The sequence below is a fragment of the Melozone crissalis genome, unplaced genomic scaffold (genome assembly GCF_028551555.1).
Source record: "Melozone crissalis strain CALT ecotype California unplaced genomic scaffold, PUWL_Pcris_2 ptg000027l_1, whole genome shotgun sequence".
In the NCBI taxonomy this organism is placed as follows: domain Eukaryota; kingdom Metazoa; phylum Chordata; class Aves; order Passeriformes; family Passerellidae; genus Melozone; species Melozone crissalis.
This window is the reverse complement of record NW_026535805.1, coordinates 82,552,719-82,574,059: the sequence shown is the minus strand read 5'-3', so window position 1 is coordinate 82,574,059 and position 21,341 is coordinate 82,552,719. Positions and strand designations below refer to the sequence as shown.

The window sequence follows — 21,341 nt, the reverse complement described above, 5'->3', positions numbered from 1 at the left end:
AAGCTGGTATTCCAGATGGAAAAACACATGAAAAAATAGAGTGAATGACAGCAGGATTTTCTTCTTTCTTTTCCTTAACCTCCATGTCTCTGTGCTTTAATGGAAAGAAAAATTGCAGGTGATTCTGTTCCCCTGACTGCCGTTCCAGGATTTAATCTGTCTTTGCAGTGTTGGGTGTAAGGCCTACCCCCATCCTGCCTCATCCCTGAGGTCAGTCCCCAGGTGGGACACAAGCAAATGGCACTGGTGGCAGAAGTGGGGCAGTTCTGATGGGGACACAAATCCTGGGGACAGGCAGCTGCTCAGGGTCGTGCTGTCCTGCTGCTGCAGCTTGTTCACTTCTGCCTACTCTGGCTTGGAGGTGCCATGAAATGAGAGCAAGAGGTTGAACTAGGGAATGCACTGGCTGTGAGAGGCTAAAGAGGATAAATGTGTGGAAGAATAAATATGTGCAGAAATCAGTGATGTGAGAAACCAAAATGGTCATAGCAAGGACTGTATTAATTATGTTTGTGTTTTTGACAAGGCTTTCCTCTTCTATAGTCCATCTAATACTTTTTAAAGTCTGCCATCTGATAATGTGCTTGCAACAAAGTGTACATCTATTCTTTTCTATTTTATCTGAAAATAAAACCATGTAAGTACTGCCTCTTCCATCTATTCCACCTCAGTGAGCTGCTGAAACTTTTCTGATAGACTTTTTTTGTGCCTCAGTCCTCCTGGTGATGTGCCTTGTGCTCACTCACTTCAGTGACTCTTTTCAATGGCCACCACACATGATGGCATTAGTGGTACACGCGTGGATTCATATAATTGGCATTGACCTGGCTAGAAAGGGGGAAAGAAGAAACCGTGGTGAAATTATGTGGAAAATGTTGAAAAATAAAACAGCTGACTTCTTCTGTAGCACAGCTCACCTAACATGTTACAAGCCTGATACTGCACACCTTTATTTTCAGTATCTGGCACTCTGTTGGCATGTCTGGCACCCTGCATGTGATGGCATGCCATGCCTTTTGATGGCTTTCACTCTGTAAAAATTGATTTTTGAGTTGTCATTTTCTTTTTTTTTTTGAAGTATCCATGCCATGTCCTTCACATCCTTCCCTCAAAGCTGTGTCTTCCTCCTTTTTTGGTTTTTTTTTTTTCAATTGCATTTCCTTTGCTGGGATCTCCATTCCAGAGTGTTTGTAACTCCTTCTTTTCTTTTCCCAGGATTTTAATGGATCAACTTTGGCAAGCTTTGGTTCATGTCCCTGCACTTGATGGCATCCCATGCCTTTTTATGGCCTTCCCTTAGGGGAAGTAGTGTTTTTTTGTTTTGGTTTGGTTTTTTGTTTGTTTGGTTTTTGTAAGTATCCATGCCATGTCCCTCATATCTTCCCCTCAAAGATATGTCTTCTGCCTTGATATTTTCCCCTGCTTTGGCAACATCAGTGAGGTTAGTTTTTGCAGGCTTTGGTCCTTTGCAACGCACCTCATTTTCTCCCAGACCACTTTCTTGTACTCTCTAAGAAAAAAAAAGTAAAATGGCATCTTCCCGTTGTCATAACAATGTAATGAGATGGATGCTGAAAACTAAAACAGTTCAAAGCATGTCCCTAGCAGTCCCGTCCTGTTTGTGATTTGTACATATTCACCCAATTGATACTGATCTGAGTGTTGCAGACATCTTTTTATGAAAATCCTTTCCTTAGGATTTCTTCCTCCTGAGAAGCTGAGAGGCCTCAGGAACAAATGTAAACTATGATTATCTGCTGCTGTGGAATGCAACAGGTGCATCTGTGATTGGTCTCGTGCTTGTTTGTAATTAATGGCCAATCACAGCACGGGTGGCTTGGACAGAGAGTCTGGGACAGCTGCCTTTGTATTCATTCATTTCTATTGTTAGACTAGCCTTCTGATGAGAACTTTTTCTTCTATTCTTTTAGTATAGTTTTAATGCAACGAATATCATAAAATAATAAATTGAGCCTTCTGAAATATGGAGTCAACATTCTCGTCTCTTCCCTGATTCGAAAACCCCAGGGAAGACTGTCACACTCTGAGGTCTGTGGTTTCTGAGACCCTAAACCTAGGTGTAACCCTAACCCTATGCAGTAAAAGCAGCCTTGGGCTAAGACTGGTCTCAAGGAAAAAGCCGTGGAGGCAGTTGTGTTGTGGCACTTTTGCTCTCCCCTTGGGATGCCTTTTGCTGCTCCAGTGGGCCGGGAGCTCAGAGCTTCCTTATTTGAAAAACCCTTACCCTAGTTCTTACCCTAATGTAACCCTTACCCTAGGCTGGTACATCAGGCTAGGGTTAGGGATGGTCCCTAGGAAAAAGCTGTGGAGGCAGCCATGTTGTGGCACTTCTGTGCTTCCCTTGGGATGCCTTTTGCAGCTCCAGTTTGCTTCCAGCTCAGGGCTTTGTGGTTTCTGAGACAGTAACCCTAGGCATAACTGTAATCCTAAACTAATCATAAACTTAATCTGAACCCTAGGCAGGTAAATCAGCCTGGGGTTAGCGTTTTCCCCAGAAAAAACCTGAGGATGCAGCCATGTTGTGGCACTTTTGCAATCCCCTTGGGATGCCTTTCACGGCTGCTGCATGGCTGGAGCTCTGGGCTCTGTGTTGTGAGTCTAAACACAACCTTAGGTGTATGTCTTCCTTCTGTATTTCGCTAGATTTCGTTTCCCTTCTTGAAAGTAAATTTTATTTTCTTTCCACGAGGGAAGGAAAATCTTGTGTATTCAATGGAGATTATTGGGCAAGCTTTGGTCTGTGTCCCTGCACTGGATGACAAGCCATGTCTTTTGATGACTTTCAGTTTGTCCAAGATTTTTTCTTTTTTTTTCTTGTAAGTATCCATGCCATGTCCCTCATACCTTCTCCGTAAAGTTTTGTCTTCCTGCTTTATTTTTTCCCCTGCTTTGGCAACATCTGTCAGGTTATTTTTTTCATGTTTTTGTCCTTTGCACTGCACCTCATTTGCTTGCAGACCAATTTCTTGTAGTCACTACATCTCCCCATATTCCTTTTTAATTTTCCTTGGATTGTACTTCATTTGATCATATCTTGTTTCCAGAGTGTTTTTAAGACCACCTTCTCTCTTTCTGGGAAATTAATTGATCATTTTTGCAGGCTTTTGTCCATGTCCCTGCACTTGATGGTATGCCATGCATTTTGATGGATTTCAGTTTGGGAAAGATTGATTTTTGATTTTTTTTCTTTTTTTTTTTTTTTTAAGTATCCATGCAATGTCCCTTCTATCTTCCCTTCAAAGTTGTGTCTTCCTCCTTGATTTTTTCCCTGACTGTACAACATCTGTCAGGGTAATTTTGGCATGTTTTGGTCCTCTGCACTGCACCTCATTTTCTCCCACCTTCTTGTAGTCACGAAATCTCCCAATTTTCTGGGTTTTTTTTGGTTTTTTAAATTGCATTTCATTTGATCATATCTCCTTTCCAGAGTGTTTGTAAGCCTTTCTTTTCTCTTTTGCAAGATGTTGTTTTCCTTGCCAAAATGACTGGAATGGAAGGCCATTTGAAGTTCTATAATTTTTCCTTGGAACCAGCCTTAGCCCAAGGCTGCTTTTACTGCCTAGGGTTATATCTAGATTTTCTCTGCCTCTGCACTAGAGTCTTGGAGAGGAGATTTGGGGAATAAATCTAGGATTTGTAAGCCCTGTAAGTAAGCCCTGTATGTGTGTGGGATCTCAGTCTCTCAGAACTGGGGTGCAGGGTGAACAAGACCCCCCCTGGGGGGCTCGGGAGTCCTGGAATGCTGCCAGAGATGTCTGGTGGCTGGACTTTGATCCCACATGGGAGATGACATCAGTATGAGGACGGGAGGATTTCACTGGGGTGAATGGTGAAGGGACAAGTTAATTGGAGTGTGAGACACAGGGCTTAAGATTTCTGTACAGGGGGGTCTAGAGAAGTAAGATGGAGGAATTGGGGCGTGCCCTTCTCCTTCTTCTTCTTCCTCTAGACCTCCATCTTCTGTGGTGGTGTTGGCACTCCGGGATTGGACCTTACTAGGGGAACACTGGTTAATAAGGGTAGAGGGTATTGGAGAAAAATGATAAATATTGTATACGTAACTCCGGGTATAAAGATAGGTGACCGCCCCAGGGGCTTTCAGTGTGTGCCCATGGCTGACTGCTGAGCAGAACTCTGTCAGGCCAAGAGAAAATCTTTTAGATAAGCAATTAATAAACACCAAGACCAAGAACAAATCTGAAGCTTCCTCTCGTCCTTTCGAACCCGGGGGCCCAAGGCCATCTTTGGGCTTTTCCCCAGACCATCTGAACAGCCCAGAAATCCCACAACTGGCGTCCGCTGTGCGGGCTATCTCCCACCAAACCTTTCGGGGGGGGGGAAAGCCCTGAAGAGCTGAAGAGCCAAGAGAACAGCACTGATAACTCCAGAGGAGGGAAGCCTGAAGAAAGAAAGAAGAAAAAGAAAAAACCGGCCGGGAGAAGCTGCAAAAATCAGCAGTCACTGAGAAATCCCATCTCTCAGCTTCTGCTGAAGACAGCTCGTAGCAGAGCGGCCTGGACTGGGACCAGAAAGGCGCCTCTGATCCATCCCTCGTAATCTGCTGGACGGAGAACAAGGGCCTCCAGACCACGCTGGCGACAGATTCGGTAAGAAGGCCAAAATAATACTATGGGGGCAACACTCTCCCAAGAACAACGGGAAATCTTATCCACCTTACAAAGTGTAGCAGAATTATATACAGAAGGGATCCCAAAGAAAGAATTAAAACAGCTGTTATTATGGGCAAGGCTCAATTACCCACTTGCAGAGACATATCTTTTGTTCGAAGTCGGGTTTTGGCAAGAGATTAATAGGCATTTATATATTTTAGCAACAAAAAAAGATGAGACAGCGTTAAAGCTACTCTCGCCGGCAAGAATCATGTTACAAGGTATTTTAGTGCAGTCTAAAAGGCTGGAAAAGCAGCGAGAAGCTGCGGCACCCTCAGAGGAGGGGGCGGAGCGGCAGAGCTCCGGGAAAAAAATTGCTCTGGCTTTGAAAGGCCAGGGGGAAAGGGCTCTCGAAAAAAGAGAGCAGGAAAAAATATTAAAACCCCCGATCAAAAAATGCAACAAACCCCAAGGGCGTCCTGAAACTCCAGAGAGTGTGGAGGAGTCAGGAGCAGAAGGGGGGGAGCAGGAAGATAAGGGATCGGGGGGGGGGCCTGCTCGCGGCGAAAGCGGCGACGCGGCGGCGGCGGCGGGCGCGAGCAGCGCCGGTGAGGATGAGGACACGCCCGCGGAGGGCGAAACTCGCAAAAACCGGGGGATAGACTCACATACCAGCGCGGGGGCGGCGAGCGCGCAAGGCGGGCTGAGGGAAAACGCGCAGCCCCGGAGGGCCGCCGCGGCGGGACGCAGGAGGCGCGCGGGTGTGACGTCAGAGCCGGTGCGACGATCAGCTCGAATCGCGGGTAGAGCCGGGGTGCCGGCGGGGGAGGCGAACACAACATCAGAGGAGGAGGGGTCGGATTCTGGGACAGACCGAGGGGCGGGAACCTCGGAGGTGAAACAGGGGGGAGACGATGATGACGTCACCTTGGGGGACACCGGAAGTAGCTCAGAGAGCACGCACGCGCAGAGAGTAAGACGCGGGCGGGCCCGAGCCCGGTCCCCTGTGACGTCGCGGGTGAGGAGGGGCCGTGTTAGGGATTCTACGTCCCGCGGCTCCACACCGTCTCCAGATCTGGTGCCTTTAGTCTCGAGCCTCGGAGTTTCAGTTCCTTCCCTCCATGGGAGACGCCGAGCCGGAAGAGGAAGTAGGGTAGTCGAGATTGCACCGTCATCCGAGCCAGGGGGGCCGGTGACAGCGCCACCTAGTGGCAGGAGGGCAGAAGTGCACGACATGCCGGGTCGGCTCGGCGGAGCCACAGCGCCATCTCGTGGCGAGACTGCAACAATGCAGCAATTTTTTCCAACAATATATAAAAAGAAAAGCACCTCGAAGAAAACAATGTTAACACAACAAAGGGATTATCCATCTGATCCACCGATCGTGAGACATTTTCTAAACAACACACAGGCAAAGCTAAGGGAAAATCCTTTGGTTTTGATCAGAAACCCAGAAACAGGTTAAATAGAGGGTCCTTTCAAACTAATCATTTGGGGAAAGGGTTTCGCTTGTATCTCCACAGATCGAGGTCTGAAGTGGGTGTCAGCGCGGCACGTGAAACCATTCCGAACGCGAGAACACGAGAATGCTGATCCAAGAAGCAGAGAGACGAGTACTCAGACAGAAGTCGAGACTCGGGCTGCGAAAAACGACCCAGAAGAGAAATGAAAAGAAACTAAGGACTTTGGGGGGTTTTCACATAAAAGCAAAAAAGGGTCTTTTGGTGCAAACAGAAGGGGGAGATGTGGGATCTCAGTCTCTCAGAACTGGGGTGCAGGGTGAACAAGACCCCCCCTGGGGGGCTCGGGAGTCCTGGAATGCTGCCAGAGATGTCTGGTGGCTGGACTTTGATCCCACATGGGAGATGACATCAGTATGAGGACGGGAGGATTTCACTGGGGTGAATGGTGAAGGGACAAGTTAATTGGAGTGTGAGACACAGGGCTTAAGATTTCTGTACAGGGGGGTCTAGAGAAGTAAGATGGAGGAATTGGGGCGTGCCCTTCTCCTTCTTCTTCTTCCTCTAGACCTCCATCTTCTGTGGTGGTGTTGGCACTCCGGGATTGGACCTTACTAGGGGAACACTGGTTAATAAGGGTAGAGGGTATTGGAGAAAAATGATAAATATTGTATACGTAACTCCGGGTATAAAGATAGGTGACCGCCCCAGGGGCTTTCAGTGTGTGCCCATGGCTGACTGCTGAGCAGAACTCTGTCAGGCCAAGAGAAAATCTTTTAGATAAGCAATTAATAAACACCAAGACCAAGAACAAATCTGAAGCTTCCTCTCGTCCTTTCGAACCCGGGGGCCCAAGGCCATCTTTGGGCTTTTCCCCAGACCATCTGAACAGCCCAGAAATCCCACATATGTGGAGCCAGAGAGATTTAGAGTGTCACATGGGAATGTGACCATTGTTACTCCCCAGTTGAATAAATTAACATTGAGACCATATTCCAGCTAAAGCAGCCCTTTGAACCTCTCTTTCCTGCATGATCCATGCTTTACTCACTTCAGAGCCTGCAGAAATTTAAAGGCCAGCTCAGAATATTTACCCTGGTATTTATAGTAAATATAGAGGTATCTGTACATTTTAGTCAGAAGTAAAATCCTGGTATAACCTGGATATCAAACATTTTAAAAAGTAATAAAAAACAAGGAGAATTGCAAAATAGAATAGAAGAAATAGGAATTGGGCTAGGAATTACACCAATAGACTACAAGAAAAGGTTTCTGAAAAGGTCAGCTCAGTGAAGGAATAGAGTTAGACAAGGGGAAAATATGTAAGTAAATATTTTGAACAAAAAAAAGTTAAAAAACCTTTTGAGAAGAACATTTTAAGAGGTGAAAAGACCAAAAGTCCAAGATATTAATACAATATATTTGAAGACAGAATTACATGAGAATGCAGTCAGGCTGAAGATGCATGCAGTAAGATTGTCAATTAAAAATATGAGCTGAATGAGAGCTGGAAGGAGGAAAGGAACCTTTTGTGCTGATCACTGCCATGCACAGAGATCCAAACATCCCAGATATGAGGGATGAATGGGGTTTGAAAGATAGACTACATATCAGCATCACCATATTGACCCTTTTATTAGCAGATGTAGTTAAACAAATAGAGAACAATTGGGGTCTGGCAGATTAGCATTAGGCACTCTGCTAGCTAATATAACAAAAGTGGGTGTAGCAACTGTGCAATGATACCTATTTAATGCAAATAAGGATTTTGTGTGTATGTGTGAGTGTGTTTGCGTGTTTGTGTGTCTGTTTTGACACAGGCAGGCAGCTGGAACAAGCACAAAAACAGAGTTAAAATGCAAAGAGTAAATTTATTGCATTACCATGCTAACTGGAAGAACCCAAGGCAGCACCCTGGCAGAGACACACAAGCAGGCACTGTTAGGCTCAGTCCATCTGAGTGAAAGGCAGGTCAGCTGTTTGCACCAATTTATCAAGGGTCCTGCATGTGTAGTTTACCAACATGCTGTGATCTCCTCTGGGCTTTTTTTGTGATCTCTGAGCTTTGACCTTCTCTCTCCCAAAACCAGGGAGCTTAAGCATGTCCGTGAGAGTGCCTCCAAGTCTCTCAACTCATATGATCTCTGCACAGAAAAGCTTCTCAAAAAAGAGTATAAACAGTAGACATAATATACAGGCCTCCCCTCACTTATTCTCCAGGCTTTGACATTCCCAGCTGCAAGGTCGCTTGAGTGAATCGACCATCCTCATCCTCCTCCTCATTGCCATTCTTCCACTTTTAACCCTGTCCTCCCAACAGTGCATTAATTAAGCAGCAGAACAGTTTGGGGTATGCTGATTTGGACTGTGTTTGCATGGCATGATGGGGGCAGCTTGACAGCTGAGCATATGGATGTTGTTGTGGAACATTTGTGAGGTGGGTCATTACAAGATCAGTAATTCCCTTAAAAACTACTTCAAATTCAGCCCCCAGTAGTAATGTTACTGTGGGAGTCATGAAAATACATTTAGAAAAATGTAACCAAAACATAGTGCAAAATATTACCATCTGTAGGTTTCAATAGATGCATCAGTAAGAAAGTTTGAAATGGGAGGTGGGGGTTGGAGTTTGCCCCAAGGTGAAAAATTTTCCCTTGTCTATTTTCTTTTCCCAAGAAAATTATTTTTGTGTGAAAGGCTTTAAGGTCTTGAGTTGTAAGTTTTATTTAAGTGTAGTAAAATAGTAATTAAGTATAGTAATATAGATGTTAATTTTGATTCTTAATTTCCGCTGGAGTAATCTTTTTGCAATGTTGTTAGTGCCACCAGTTAACTAAAATTTAAAAAAACTAAATAAATAAGGTAGATCTTCACCTACTTGCAGGCAATTTGGGGATTAGTATTCAGCAAGAAAGGAAAAAAATCCCCAGAAGCGAAATAAACCGAATAAAACAACATATGTAGACATAGCTGCTGACCTGTCAAAAATCAGCGGCACGTGGCTCAGTAGAATTAGCGATGGACAGCAAACTGCAAACCATGGTTTGCAAAGGTGTGGTGCTGCTTATGAGCCAAACCCTAAGCCATGAGTAGAAATTAAATTAAATTAAAATTAAAAGCATCTCTGGTTTCTGCTGTGGTCCTCAGCATTGTCGTACTTCTCCCCCACTGGGCCAGGCTGGGTACAGCACTCCGAGCAGAGGTGGGAACTGACGGAACTCCTTGACCTGCTCGGGACGGTGCCTTGCCAGTCTCTGTAAGATCTCTTGGGGATTAACACACTGGTCAAAGGCAAAAGCTCCATCTTCTTGCAAAAATTAGGAGGATTTTGGCAGATGTACTCTTCACTCCTAAGCTACTAAGGCTGCAGCTAGGTGGTGAAGGGAAGAAACTGTGAGATGAGCAGTGGCTATTTGAGAAAACGTTGCTTCAGGTTAAAGTTTATAGATAGATAGATAGATAAGAACTTGCTTCCGGTTAAATATTAAATATTACAAAAATATAAATACATAAAAATATATCAATAGTATATTTTGCCCTGGAAAATTACAGAGGAATCTTGGACAATGAAACTTGACTTTCTGTCCTGCTAAAACGTTCCGATACTGCCGTTGCAGTGGTTTGGCCCAGACCAAAGAGGAGACGCCCAGAGAATCAGCAGGAGCACAGGCAGTGTGGATGTGGCCACCTGCTTTGAAGGTGGAGTGGATTATCCCTCTCAGCCGAGCTCAGCACCACGTTTGATCTGCTGGTGCAGAGACGGGGTTTGCTAAAGCCGCGCTCTGTCAGATCTCCCAGGGCAGGGTTTGCTAAAGCCGCGCTCTGTCAGATCTCCCAGGGCAGTGTTTGCTAAAGCCGCGCTCTGTCAGATCTCCCAGGGCAGGGTTTGCTAAAGCCGCGCTCTGTCAGATCTCCCAGGGCAGGGTTTGCTAAAGCCGCGCTCTGTCAGATCTCCCAGGGCAGGGTTTGCTAAAGCTGCGCTCTGTCAGATCGCCCGGGAGTGGCCCCCGAACACGGGACTAGTCCATGTCCTGATCCATCCTCCTTTCGCTGCTCTTAGGGACTTGGCAGCCTAAACTACTGATTTTCCTCACTTTGTTGGCACAAACTGTGTGCCAGTTCTGATTTCCCGCTCTTACGCTCGGAACTTCCTGCAAGATCATTAAACAACTTCTACGGAAAAATTGGTAAATTGCATTTTGTGGCAGGGGCATAAAGCAACATACCCTCAGCTGCGGCAAAACTGCCAACAGAGCGGAAAAACCAGAAAATCCTGCAGTTCTCTTGGAAAAGTGACAAAATTATAAAACTGTAGAACAGTGGACAATGTGCCAGTGCCGGAAGCGGCCGTGCCAGGTGTGGACACCTGCCAGGATCTCCCAGCTCGTGCCGGGGCCGCCATGCCACGTGTGGGCACTGCCAGCACCGCCCCGGCCCGAGCCGCCATGCCGGGTGTGGGCACTGCCCGTGCCGGGGCCGCCATGCCGGGTGTGGGCGCTGCCCGTGCCCGGGCCGCCATGCCGGGTGTGGGCACTGCCCGCACCGCCCCGGCATCGCTTCAGCAGCCAATGGGCGCCCAGGAGGCGCGGCCCTGAACGGAAGTGGGCGGGGCCGGCGGAGCGCGGGAAGCCGGGGCGCGGGGCCGGGCGCGCTCAGGTCCGGGTCCCGGCGGGTTGCGTCGAGCGGAGCGGGGATAGCGGGGCTCGGGCGGTGGGGACGGGGGCGGAGGCAGCCCCGGGACGAGGGAGATGGAGTTCTCCAGTCGAGCGAGGCAGAGGCACGCGCGGCTGGCCGGAGACCGGAGGGAGCAGTACCCTCACAGCCTGCAGTTTTACCTGGAGCCCCCCACGGAAAGCATCTCCCTGGTGGAGTTTGAGAGCTTTGCCATCGACCGCCTGAGGCGTGAGTAGCGTGTCTCTCCCTCCCTCCCTCCTCCTCCCCTTTCCGTTCTCCTTCCTCCCGTCCCTTCCCTCCCTCGATGCTTTGAATCCTTCCCGGGCTGGCTGTGTGTATTCCTGCAGGCCTGGGAGCTCTGTTCGCCTGACACGAACGGGAGCTGGGCTTGCTGCCCCTGCTGCCGCCCGCTCCCCCCCGTTAAAGGCACACGCGCTGCTTTGGGCGCTTCGGAGAGCTGAGACCGATTTCTCAATGAACGTTTAGTGTAGCTCTCGGGACTGTGTAGTTCTGGTTTACACGGGAGGCTTTATGAGCGCGTTTCACATTCTGTAGATGTTGTGACATATTTGGTGTCTCAGTGTTGCATTTCAGGTCATTGTCGCTGGCAGCAAGGGGTTCCCCCGAAGTCCTGAAAAGTGGTTATTCAGATTTCCATTAGGATTGAAACCGGTGTTCTGAGACTGGTCCATCAGAGTTAGCTGTCTCCCTTTCCTTGTTGGCAGTATGGATCCCAGAATTGGGCCAGCTGTTCAGGACTCACGGGCCACACTTTATCCTCCCTATTTCTCACCCTTGTGCTCCTCATGGCACTAAAAGTGATCCCTGTGGCCTTACCGCAGTTTGTGCCTTTCCCAAGCTGTCATACATTTAGTTTGATTTCAGCATGTTGTCTCTAACATGGACATTTTATTTTTTTGCCCAGTGCTTAAAGTAGTTGAAAATCTCGGTGTGAGCTATGTAAGAAGTTCTGATGCATACAAAACTAAGTTGGAGGCTGAGCTCCGGAAACTGAAGTTTCCCTACAAAGTAAGTAAAGATCAAGACACAGAATTCTCTTGCACTTTATTTTCTTTGTATCATTCAAGAACAACAAATAAAAGTAGAGGTGATGAAATGCTGTTCTGTCATTTTGTCAGAGGTGTAGGTTTTCTTTGAAGGGTTTTCTTTGAAGTTTTTCTTCCTTTAGGGTAACCACCTTCCTCAATGAGTTGGCATTTATTGTCTAAAAGATGACTATTAATACACTGTTGAAAACAGCAGTAAATTGATTGTGAATTTTTTAATTTGGGAGAGATTATTTCTCAGAAATAATAAGCATATGTTCTACAGGCTTTGGCTGAGGATGATTATGAGGCAAGAAGAAAAGATCACATCTCCCATTTCATACTCCGCCTTGCCTACTGCCAGTCGTAAGTACTTTGTGGATTATGCTGTACTCTTGTTATTAATTTTAAATGTATACAGATACTGCAGTGCTTTATTATAGACATTGCAGATGCTGTAGAGTTACATGACTACTAAAGAGAGAGGCTCAAAGAGGATTTTTTGCTATGAATCTTTTGTCAGCTGTGATGAGAAAGGATATGTGTAATCAATTAAGATCTGGATTTTGTGCTAACTAATAAATTTACAAACTTTTGGCTTTTAAACACATTGGTTTGAGTCTCTTGATAGCTTTTTTCTAAATGAATGCACATTATTAACTGTTTGTCGTGCATTTGCAGTGATTGATAGCAGTTTAATTTCTCTATATACTAACTGTTGATAACTGACTAAAGACCTGACTATTTAAATAGGCTTTACTATACTGCTACTACTATTACTGTATAGAGAGCACTGTTTCTGACTGACTAAAAATATCATCTGAGTTTGAGGTTTCATCTACTGCCTCACTGCCTCTGTTTCTTGTCCATAGTCATTGCTGTGGCTGGTTTCGCATTATGTGAAATTTCATGCAAAATATCAATTTTGTAAAGCACATTCTTTTGTTTCCCCTGTAGTTTTTGGATGAAATTAGAGGTTGCCAGTGCTTCATGTCTGCAAGTAGTTTTGTTATATATTTGTGTGAACTCTTTACTTCTTATCGCTGTGGTCTTTTTAGAATTAAAACTGGCAGATATGAAGTGTGTTGAATTGTTAATTCAATTGCACTTAAGGCTGCAGTACAGTTCATTTAAGTTAAGACTGTGATAGAGTGCATATTATGAAGCTGTGATAGCTGACATGACTGAAGTGCTGCTATGGATACATATTTATAAGTAAAAACAGGCAGGAAAGCTGAGTAGGAGGGATAGCTTGGAATACTGTCCAAGCAGGGATATGGAGCTGGAATGGACAGGGCTTTTCTTTGAAATGCCTTTGGCTTCCGGCTGCAGAACACCTGATCAGAGTGGGAAGTAGCAAAGGTCTCAAAAGCCTGCCTCCAGATGGATGAAACCTCACCATGACAGAACCTGGGTGACTTTTGAGCACCCTGAAATCTTCCAGATCATTCACGTCCCATCGTGTTGTCCTTTCAAAAGGCATCTGGGCTGTGCTGAAGGCAGTTTGTCAATGCAGGTTGTGGGTGGGGATATGAATATCAACCTTCACTGCAGTATCTCTGATAGTGTAACTCAAAATCCTGAAAGAAGGGAGCAGACTGAATAACAGAATTGCAGCTGAAATACTTTTGTATTCTATGTGTATAATTTGTGATTGTGAATAATAAGTGTAATATTGCCTTCTTTCTAATGCCCCCCTGTTTGTTATACTTTTATAAACTCCCTTAATCATACTAGTCCTGCTGATTTTGAGAATATCTTTCTTTACATGTATTGTAAGTTTACCAATACCCCCTGAAAGGTAGTATCCTCAAGTAGTCTGGGGTCTAAAAGGCCCCTGAGAACATAGTGGTTTGTATTAGCGGCATTTTGAATAATCAATTTGGCTTAATTACAAAGCCAAAACTTTACTTTGAACATTTTGTTATTATTTAGACCATTACTTTTTTTTTGTGGGAGGTGAGATGCTTTAAGGGTCTTGGTAGTTGATGAAAATTCTGCTCTTGTGGAAGGTGAGAATTTGATTGAAGTTTTTCCTTAGTAAATAAATTGCAGATTCTGTTCAAACCCTGGGTTTCAGGGAAGAATCTTAAAGATTAGACTGTAGGCAGGGGAGAAATGGGCAGCTTGATGAAGGTGAATGCTGTGCAGAAGTGAATACAAGCTATTCTGGGCCGCAGAATCAGCAGGAAAGAGCCTGGCTTTGTAATCTGGGGGGAAAGACATCTTTAGAGGAGGGGTTTTGAACAGAGCTCTGGGACACTGTTTAGACAACTTGCAGTTGCCATTTTGTATTCCCATTTTTATGTACTTGCTGCATTTTGATAAAGCAGCTTTTGGTCAGCCTTTTGGCTTTCTACTTGTACTTTGAAAAGTTGGATTTAGTGCTTACTCATAACATGGAAAATAGCATTCTAAGAACTGTGAGGTGAGCCTGTAGCCCAGGGTTCTCTATTCTCTCCTGAAAAGCAGCTACTGTGGGGGTATTTCTATCATCTACAACTGGCAAGTTCCCAAAAGATAAAATTGGGAGGCAAATAGAATATACTGTCCTTCAAGTTTTTATCATACTAGGTCAGAAAAATAAGCTTGGCACAAATCATTAGGTTAATGGAAGAAAGTTGAAGAAGAAAGTTGTTGAAGAAGAAAGTAGGAGTGATTGAAAAAGTGCACTTAAATAGACATAACTGCAAACTAGTTTGAATTCAGTTCCTGAGGCAGCTGTGTGTACGTGTGCTTACATTTTTCTGTGATAGTGCTTTCTCAGTGGGCCAATAGTGCCATCCAGGGGTAAAAGTTTATATCGATTTTTCTTTTCTAGTCTCTATTAGTCCTCACTTGTAAATTGGATTATTTTGATTTTGGTTTTCACATGATCTGAAGTAATCAGCTCCACCGTTCAGTTAAATTTGTAAGGTAGTCATCATCTCTTGACTTTGCTTCTTCTGCTTTCTGAAATCCAAGACTTTAAAGCTCATTTCAATGTGACAGAGTATTTACAGTCTCATCAGACCCTTCTTTCACACCTCTTCTAATGTCACTTACATCTGTCAAGACCAGGAAATAGAATGGTCTTGTTTAATTTGCTTTCATGGCAGATGCAGATGTAAAGGTAATTTTATTTGCATGTGGATGGGAATGTGCATTTTTGCTTTTCTCTACTGCAGCTCTTGTTACTTCAGCAAATCAGCTATGAAGAACCTTGAAAGTCACAGGAGCATAATTTTCACTTTCTTAAAATGGAAGAAATAAATTTTACCTCGGCTCTGACAGCAAAACTCTTTTATCCAGGAAACTTTCAAACATGCTTTTGTGCCTTTTTAAAGTTTTTTTTTTTTGTTTGTGTCTGTGTCTCATAACAAGGACATAAATTCTATTTTAGACTTAGCAAGGCCTGTTCACTGCTCCCTGACATTTTTTTTCTAAATGATAAATTAGACTTCTCTGCTAAAATAGCTCCCTCTTTATGTTGAGTAGCATTTCCTTTTGTGTGTTATCTGTACCCATGTTCTCCTTGCTGTCTAGTCTTTAAAACTTCAACTCTGAGTAATGTATTGGTGTTGATTGCCTAGTAAAGCAGTGATCTGGCCATGCCCAGAGTTTTCATAAATCACTGTTAAGTTGTTGGAGCTCTTGTATTGACTGTGGAATGGGAGCTACTAGTCTTAAATTCCAGATTTACCAGCATTTGCATACCTTCCCTAAAGTTCTTCTATGTTCATGCTTCCTACCAATTATGCTGATTTTTCCTACCCCTCCTTCGGGCAAAGGGTATTTCTATTCCAACCCCAGCCCCACAAGTGCTTTTCCCTGTATGAAAGAGACTGTTTTCTTATATTATTTTTAAAGTTGGGAAACTATGAACTGGTTTAAACTGCTAAGTAATCTGCACACTAGAAATTTAAGTGGCAAAAAAGGAGGAGATATTCCTAACGTCTATACTTCAATGACCTGCTACTCCCTTAACTAACCAAGCTGCTGCTGAAGCTAATGACACTGACATTGCTTTTCAGTTAAGTGTGGGGTTTTGATAATAAGTATTATTCTTTAGTATGAATTTGAGAGAAGAGTTTACAATTTTTTTCATGTGAATGAGTATAAAATATGGTTTGGCTTTAGAAGTGATGCATAATGCCCTAATGATGATGATCCTAGGAAAGTCAGTTTAAAAGTATTTGCTGGACATATACAGTAGTGTGAGGTCAGCTTGCCAGCTATTTTGTCAGCTGTAGGAAGAGTCCACGTAGGTGTGTGTATAAAAGATAAAACAATTTTTTCTTGTTATGTAACTTAAGTGGATAGGTGGGATTACAGCGTTTGATCTGCTTTTCTGAAGGAAAGGAACAACAGACTGGCTGGCCTCCAAAGAAATTGCATATGATCATGTTTGTAGTTTGTTTGTTTTTTATGTGTGTGTATGTGTGGTGTTGTTGTTTTGTTTGATTCCCCCCATAGGAAAACAAATGTGCTGTAAATCAAGGAAAATGGAAAGAATTGTCATATCCCAGGATTTAACTGCAGTCCAGGATGGCCACAGAAGAACTGCAACGGATCAGTCATTAAAGCATTAACTTCCATTTCAAGTTGCACTGATTATTGTTACATCCCAAGCACTGAGACTGTCCACAGGATTACATTTTACAAAGCACCTTAACAGCCTTTCTGTTTGGCTGTTCTATGTAATAATTACTTTTCTTCAAGCCATATTTCAAGCAGAGGTTTTGTCCACAAAACCACAAAAATCTCTGTTGTGATTTGCATATTCCCTATGGGAAAAGATGCTTAAATATTGTAAAGAGAACATATATAAGACTGCAGTATTTCTGTGCTCTGTGACTTCCAAGGGCAGTGGCCCACAGGGTAGCTCTCAGAGGACAGTTTGAGAGTGCCCTGTGGTGGTGAGATACAGCATCATCTGCATTCTGTGCTTGCACATGTCAGGTGGCTTTTTTTACTGGTACCTTCTTGCTGTAGCCTTGAGTAACGTGCTGATGCCTGGGAATCTGAGCACTAGGATGTGAAGAGTTCCACGAGCACTTACAGTACTTGGAATGGCTTCAGTGTTGCTTTATTTTGTCTTCTGACTCCTGTCCCTGTGTTCCTGTTTGTTCTTCTACTTGTTCACCTGCACTTGCTAAATCCCTTTTTCTCTTCTGTCCAGAGTTAAAAGCTATATTTGTGTTCCTCACCCAACTCCATTGCCGTATATTTTCCTTTTGCCTGTTTCCAGGCTGTTTGTTGCCTAGAATAGAGTGCACTCTTGTCATTTACTGAGATGTATGCATATTTCTTCAGCTGGAGATACAGCAAAAATGAGAATTAAAAGAAGTAGCCTTCAAAATATATTTGCCTCATCACATTAATTGTGATGTTAATTGTACAATGAAGTGTTATGCCATGTTGTAGAAAAAAACTGTCCTTTACCAAGGGAGAATGTTACCTACAATTCTTTTTATCCAAAACAAGTAAAAAGTGTTGTCTCTCCTCAAGTCTCTTCTGATTGAGTGTGTGTTACTGAAGGTTTCCTGCTTTTACTTCCAAGCTTCTCAGTGTGTGTGAGTCACATGCCAAAGTCAGCATTTCTGTTGTGTTCACTAGGTTTGTGGTCTAGTTTTCAAGAAAAAAAAAAGTGTATTCAGAATTTTTAAAATTTTTTTTTGCAGTGAGGATCTCAGGCGTTGGTTTCTTCAACAAGAAATGGATCTCTTCCGATATCGCTTCAATGAACTAACTGAAAATTTAATGCAGAAATTTCTGGAACATGTGAACTTATCATTTGAAGCTGTAAGTGTGTTACTTTCTGTATTTATGTTGCACATCTGTTGTTTTTTAAAATTCTCCTTAAGATAGTTTTAGCAATCACATTTTAAAAATAGAAAGTGCAGTTATAGTTTTAAAAATCCTAACCACACAGAACTTCCAAACTTGGGGAATAGTGTGTGTGAGGATTAAGTGATGTAATTTTGTGCTACAACAAGAGAAGCTCAGTCTGCTTCAGTCTACAAACACAGCTGAAAAAATGTGTGATTACACGGGTAAGTTAACAAGGTTTACTAAAGCTGTTGAGTATTTTTGAATCAAAATTTTGGGTGGATTAGATCACAGGTCATGGAATGGTTTGGGTTGGAAGGGACCCTTAAATGTAATCTAACTCCCTTCTGTGGGCAGGGACACTTGCCAGTAGACCAGTTTGCTCAGAGTCCCATCCAGCCTTGTCTTGAACACTTCCAGCAATGGGACATCCGTGGCTCCTCTGGGCAGCCTATTCTAGGAGATCACTGCCCACACAGTCAAGAATTTTTTCCTCCTCTAAACTTACTTCTAATCTAAACCTACTCTCCTTCAGTTTGAATCCATTCCCCCTTGTCCTGTGACCACATGGCCCTTGTGAAAAGCCCCTCTCATTCTTTTAGGCTTCCTTCAAGTACTGGAGGCCACAATTAGGTTACCCTAAAGCCTTCTGTTTTCCAGGCTGAACAATTCCAATTCTCCCAGCCTTTCCTAACATAAGAGGTGTTCTATCTCTCTGTCATCTTTGTGTCCCTCCCCGGACTCATTCCAACAAATCCATGTCCTTCCTGTGCTCAGGACCCCAGAGAAGGATGCAGCCCTGCAGGTGGGGTCTCAGCAGAGTGGAGCAGAGGGGCAGGATCACAGGACTGTTAGGGTTGGAAGGGACCTCTGGAGGTCATCCAGTCCAATCACCCTGCCAAGGCAGAGTCACCTAGAGCAGGTTACACAGGAACCAGGGGAGTTTTGAATGTCTCCAGAGAGGGAGAGTCCACAACCATTCTGGGCAGCCTGTTCCAGTGGTCTGCAGCCCTCAGCATTAAGTTCTTTCTCATGTAGAAACTTCCTAGGTTTTACTTGACCATTGACTGCTACCCTTTGAATGTAGACATCCAGCCAATTCCATATCCATTGAGTGGTTCTCCCATTGCATCCATTTCTCTCCAGTGTGGAGAGGTGAGTGTTGTGGGGGAGTGTGTCAAAGCTTTACAGAAATGTAGATAAATGTCATCTGTAGCCCCTTTCCTGTCTGCTGATGTAGTCACTCCATCATAGAAGGACACTCGTTTGGTCAGGCAGGACTTGCCCTTGGTGAAGCCATGCTGGCTGTCCCAAATCACTCCTGTTACCCATGTGCCTTAGCGCAGCTTCTAGAAGGATCTGTTCCATGATCTTTCCAGGCACAGAGGTGAGGCTGACTGGTTGGTAGTTCACAGGGTTTTCTTTAAGGTTTTTATAGATGGGTACAATGTTTGCCTTTTTCCCTTCACCTGGGACTTTTGACTGCCATGACTTATCAGATATCACAGGGAGTGGCTTGACAGCTACATCATCCAAGTCTCTCAGGACTCTAGGATCCATCTTATCAGGTCCCTAGTTTGTGTTCTTCAGATAAGGTCTTATCTGCCTTATCTGGACCAAATAACACTGATGTTAATAATACCTTGTTTTCTTGGTGAATTGTGTGATAATTCACCCTAAATGTTTCAGTAATAAGAAAAGCAGTGACTGCATTTGATTCTTACTTGAATTGAATGTGCAGTCTGTTCTCATTACATTATTGACTTCGGTTGAAAATTAATTGTGGTCAAAATATGTTTTTATTTATGAACTTTGCTCTAGAACCTTTACAATCTTCTGACTATTAAGATGTGGCTTCTTGCTGTAGAAACCACAGCAAACTACAGTGACCTGGGGACTTTGTGCATTGTTTCTTTTGTGAACACTGACTTCTGGAAAACTATGTGGAGCAGAAAAACAAGGGCATTCAATGAATGCTTATGATAGCTGTTGAGGATGTAGTTAAATTTTAATAATCCAAGTATGAAAATCCTGTATGGATTGCTCAAAAATGTAGTTTTCTGTGTTACTGGCACCATGGGGACATGCAATGTTTGTGCATGCTGAAAACCATTTGGACTCTTCTTGTTTGTGCATATTACGGAGTTACTGGAGCTATAGATGTATAACCAAGACCATGAGTTAGCTTAAATTACACAAAATTAGAGGCTGGTGTTAAATACAGTTGTTACAAATTGTGGTTAAGGATTATTTTTATTTATATAAGGATTATTTATTAATTATAATTTTAAAAGAAATTATGTACAATTATATAAGTTTTATTGTAACTTAGACTTTATGCATGCATATACATGTGAATTATCCTATTTTCTTTTAATAGACAGTTTGATTTTTGCCCATTAAGTACATGCTATGGAGAATGCAGAATATAAGTGGTCCAAAATTCTGTGAATGCTCTCTTTCCACCGTTGTTTTATCATTATACCTTGGATTCAAAACTTCTTCCCTTTTGACTTAAACTCATTCTATTTCTTTTGATGAAAAACTTTGAAAATGCAAAATCTGTTTAGACAAACAACTGTTGTTGGTATTTTAGGGATATTACAAAAGAGTTCCTGCTGTTATATGCTGTTTTGTTTATCTGAGTTGATTAAAGGAAAATGTCTATTGCAGTGTCTTCATTAATGATTTTAATAGTATTTTGCACTTCAACTATGAACTGTTTTGTTGGGAAACTCCAGCTTTGCCTGTAGCTCTCCTTGTAAACTTGAGTGAATAAAAATTATCGTGCAGTCATCACTCCACTGAGAAAGCCTTTCTCTTAAAATACTGCTTATTAGAATGACTTAAATATTCTGAGATATGTGGCTGATGTGTTTCTGGACTGAAATATCTGGTGCCAGTGCATGTTGGTAAAATAGGATTTGTGGAGTGTAAAGAGTAACAGAGGCTTTCCTGCGTCTTTGAGAGACTACTAGAAATGCCATTCTCTGCTTCAACGGGCCTTTCAGTGAAAGGTGTCTTTGTGGAGCTGTATTTTTTTTCCTTATTCCCCAGCCTCATATTCTCCTGTCACAGTTTTGGCATTTGGGCTTGTAAGAATAAATAAATGTTTGCAGGTTGCTGGAAATAGCTGGGAGTATGGCTTGATTCCGTGCTACTGAATGTGCCTTCAATATGTCAAAATGATTAGGAAGGTGTTATTTCCTTACTCCTGTAGAGGCAAAAAAAGCATCATTTCATTGAAAATCTACTTCCCTACTTCTGCTTTCACCCTCTGCTACCAATTCTCATGGAAATTTAGGCAAAACTAATCATTCTTTGCACTATCATGTATAAAACATTTGATTAGTACTAGTGAGTTCCATATGTATTTGAAGCAGGTCTAAATGCTATGGAGCTATGTAGAGGCCACTACAAAAGTAAGGCCACTCTAAAAGCAGTATTATTTTTCTCAATGTTCTATTTGTAAAAGGAGACACTTCCTTTGAAAAGGAAATTAGGATGAACTAATCTGCTCGTGCTTCCCTGTTAGAAGTTAGTTAGAATGTTTTCATGCCTTATTATGCATAAAACAAGACAGAAATCAAACTTTGTGCTCTACCTGTTAGAAAAAAAGGTGGTCTTCAGAAAAAGGAAATAAGTTCTGATGATACAATCCATTTTCTGTATGGGTAAATGGATAGAAATTTTATTTCTATCTTTCATTTGTACTAAGA

General features: G+C 43.2%; 1 protein-coding gene across 1 annotated transcript in view; it reads left to right on the top strand.

The window, feature by feature from the left end:
• The first annotated feature begins 10,701 nt into the window (after nucleotides 1-10,701).
• The window catches only part of PRIM2 (DNA primase subunit 2), a 90,773-nt gene continuing 80,133 nt past the window's right edge, over nucleotides 10,702-21,341 (top strand). The window contains exons 1-5 of the mRNA XM_054280191.1: nucleotides 10,702-10,747; nucleotides 10,836-10,993; nucleotides 11,691-11,794; nucleotides 12,098-12,177; nucleotides 17,475-17,595. Coding sequence (XP_054136166.1) covers nucleotides 10,840-10,993; nucleotides 11,691-11,794; nucleotides 12,098-12,177; nucleotides 17,475-17,595 — 459 coding nt within the window. The 5' untranslated portion in view covers nucleotides 10,702-10,747; nucleotides 10,836-10,839. The remainder of the gene's footprint in view (nucleotides 10,748-10,835; nucleotides 10,994-11,690; nucleotides 11,795-12,097; nucleotides 12,178-17,474; nucleotides 17,596-21,341) is intronic.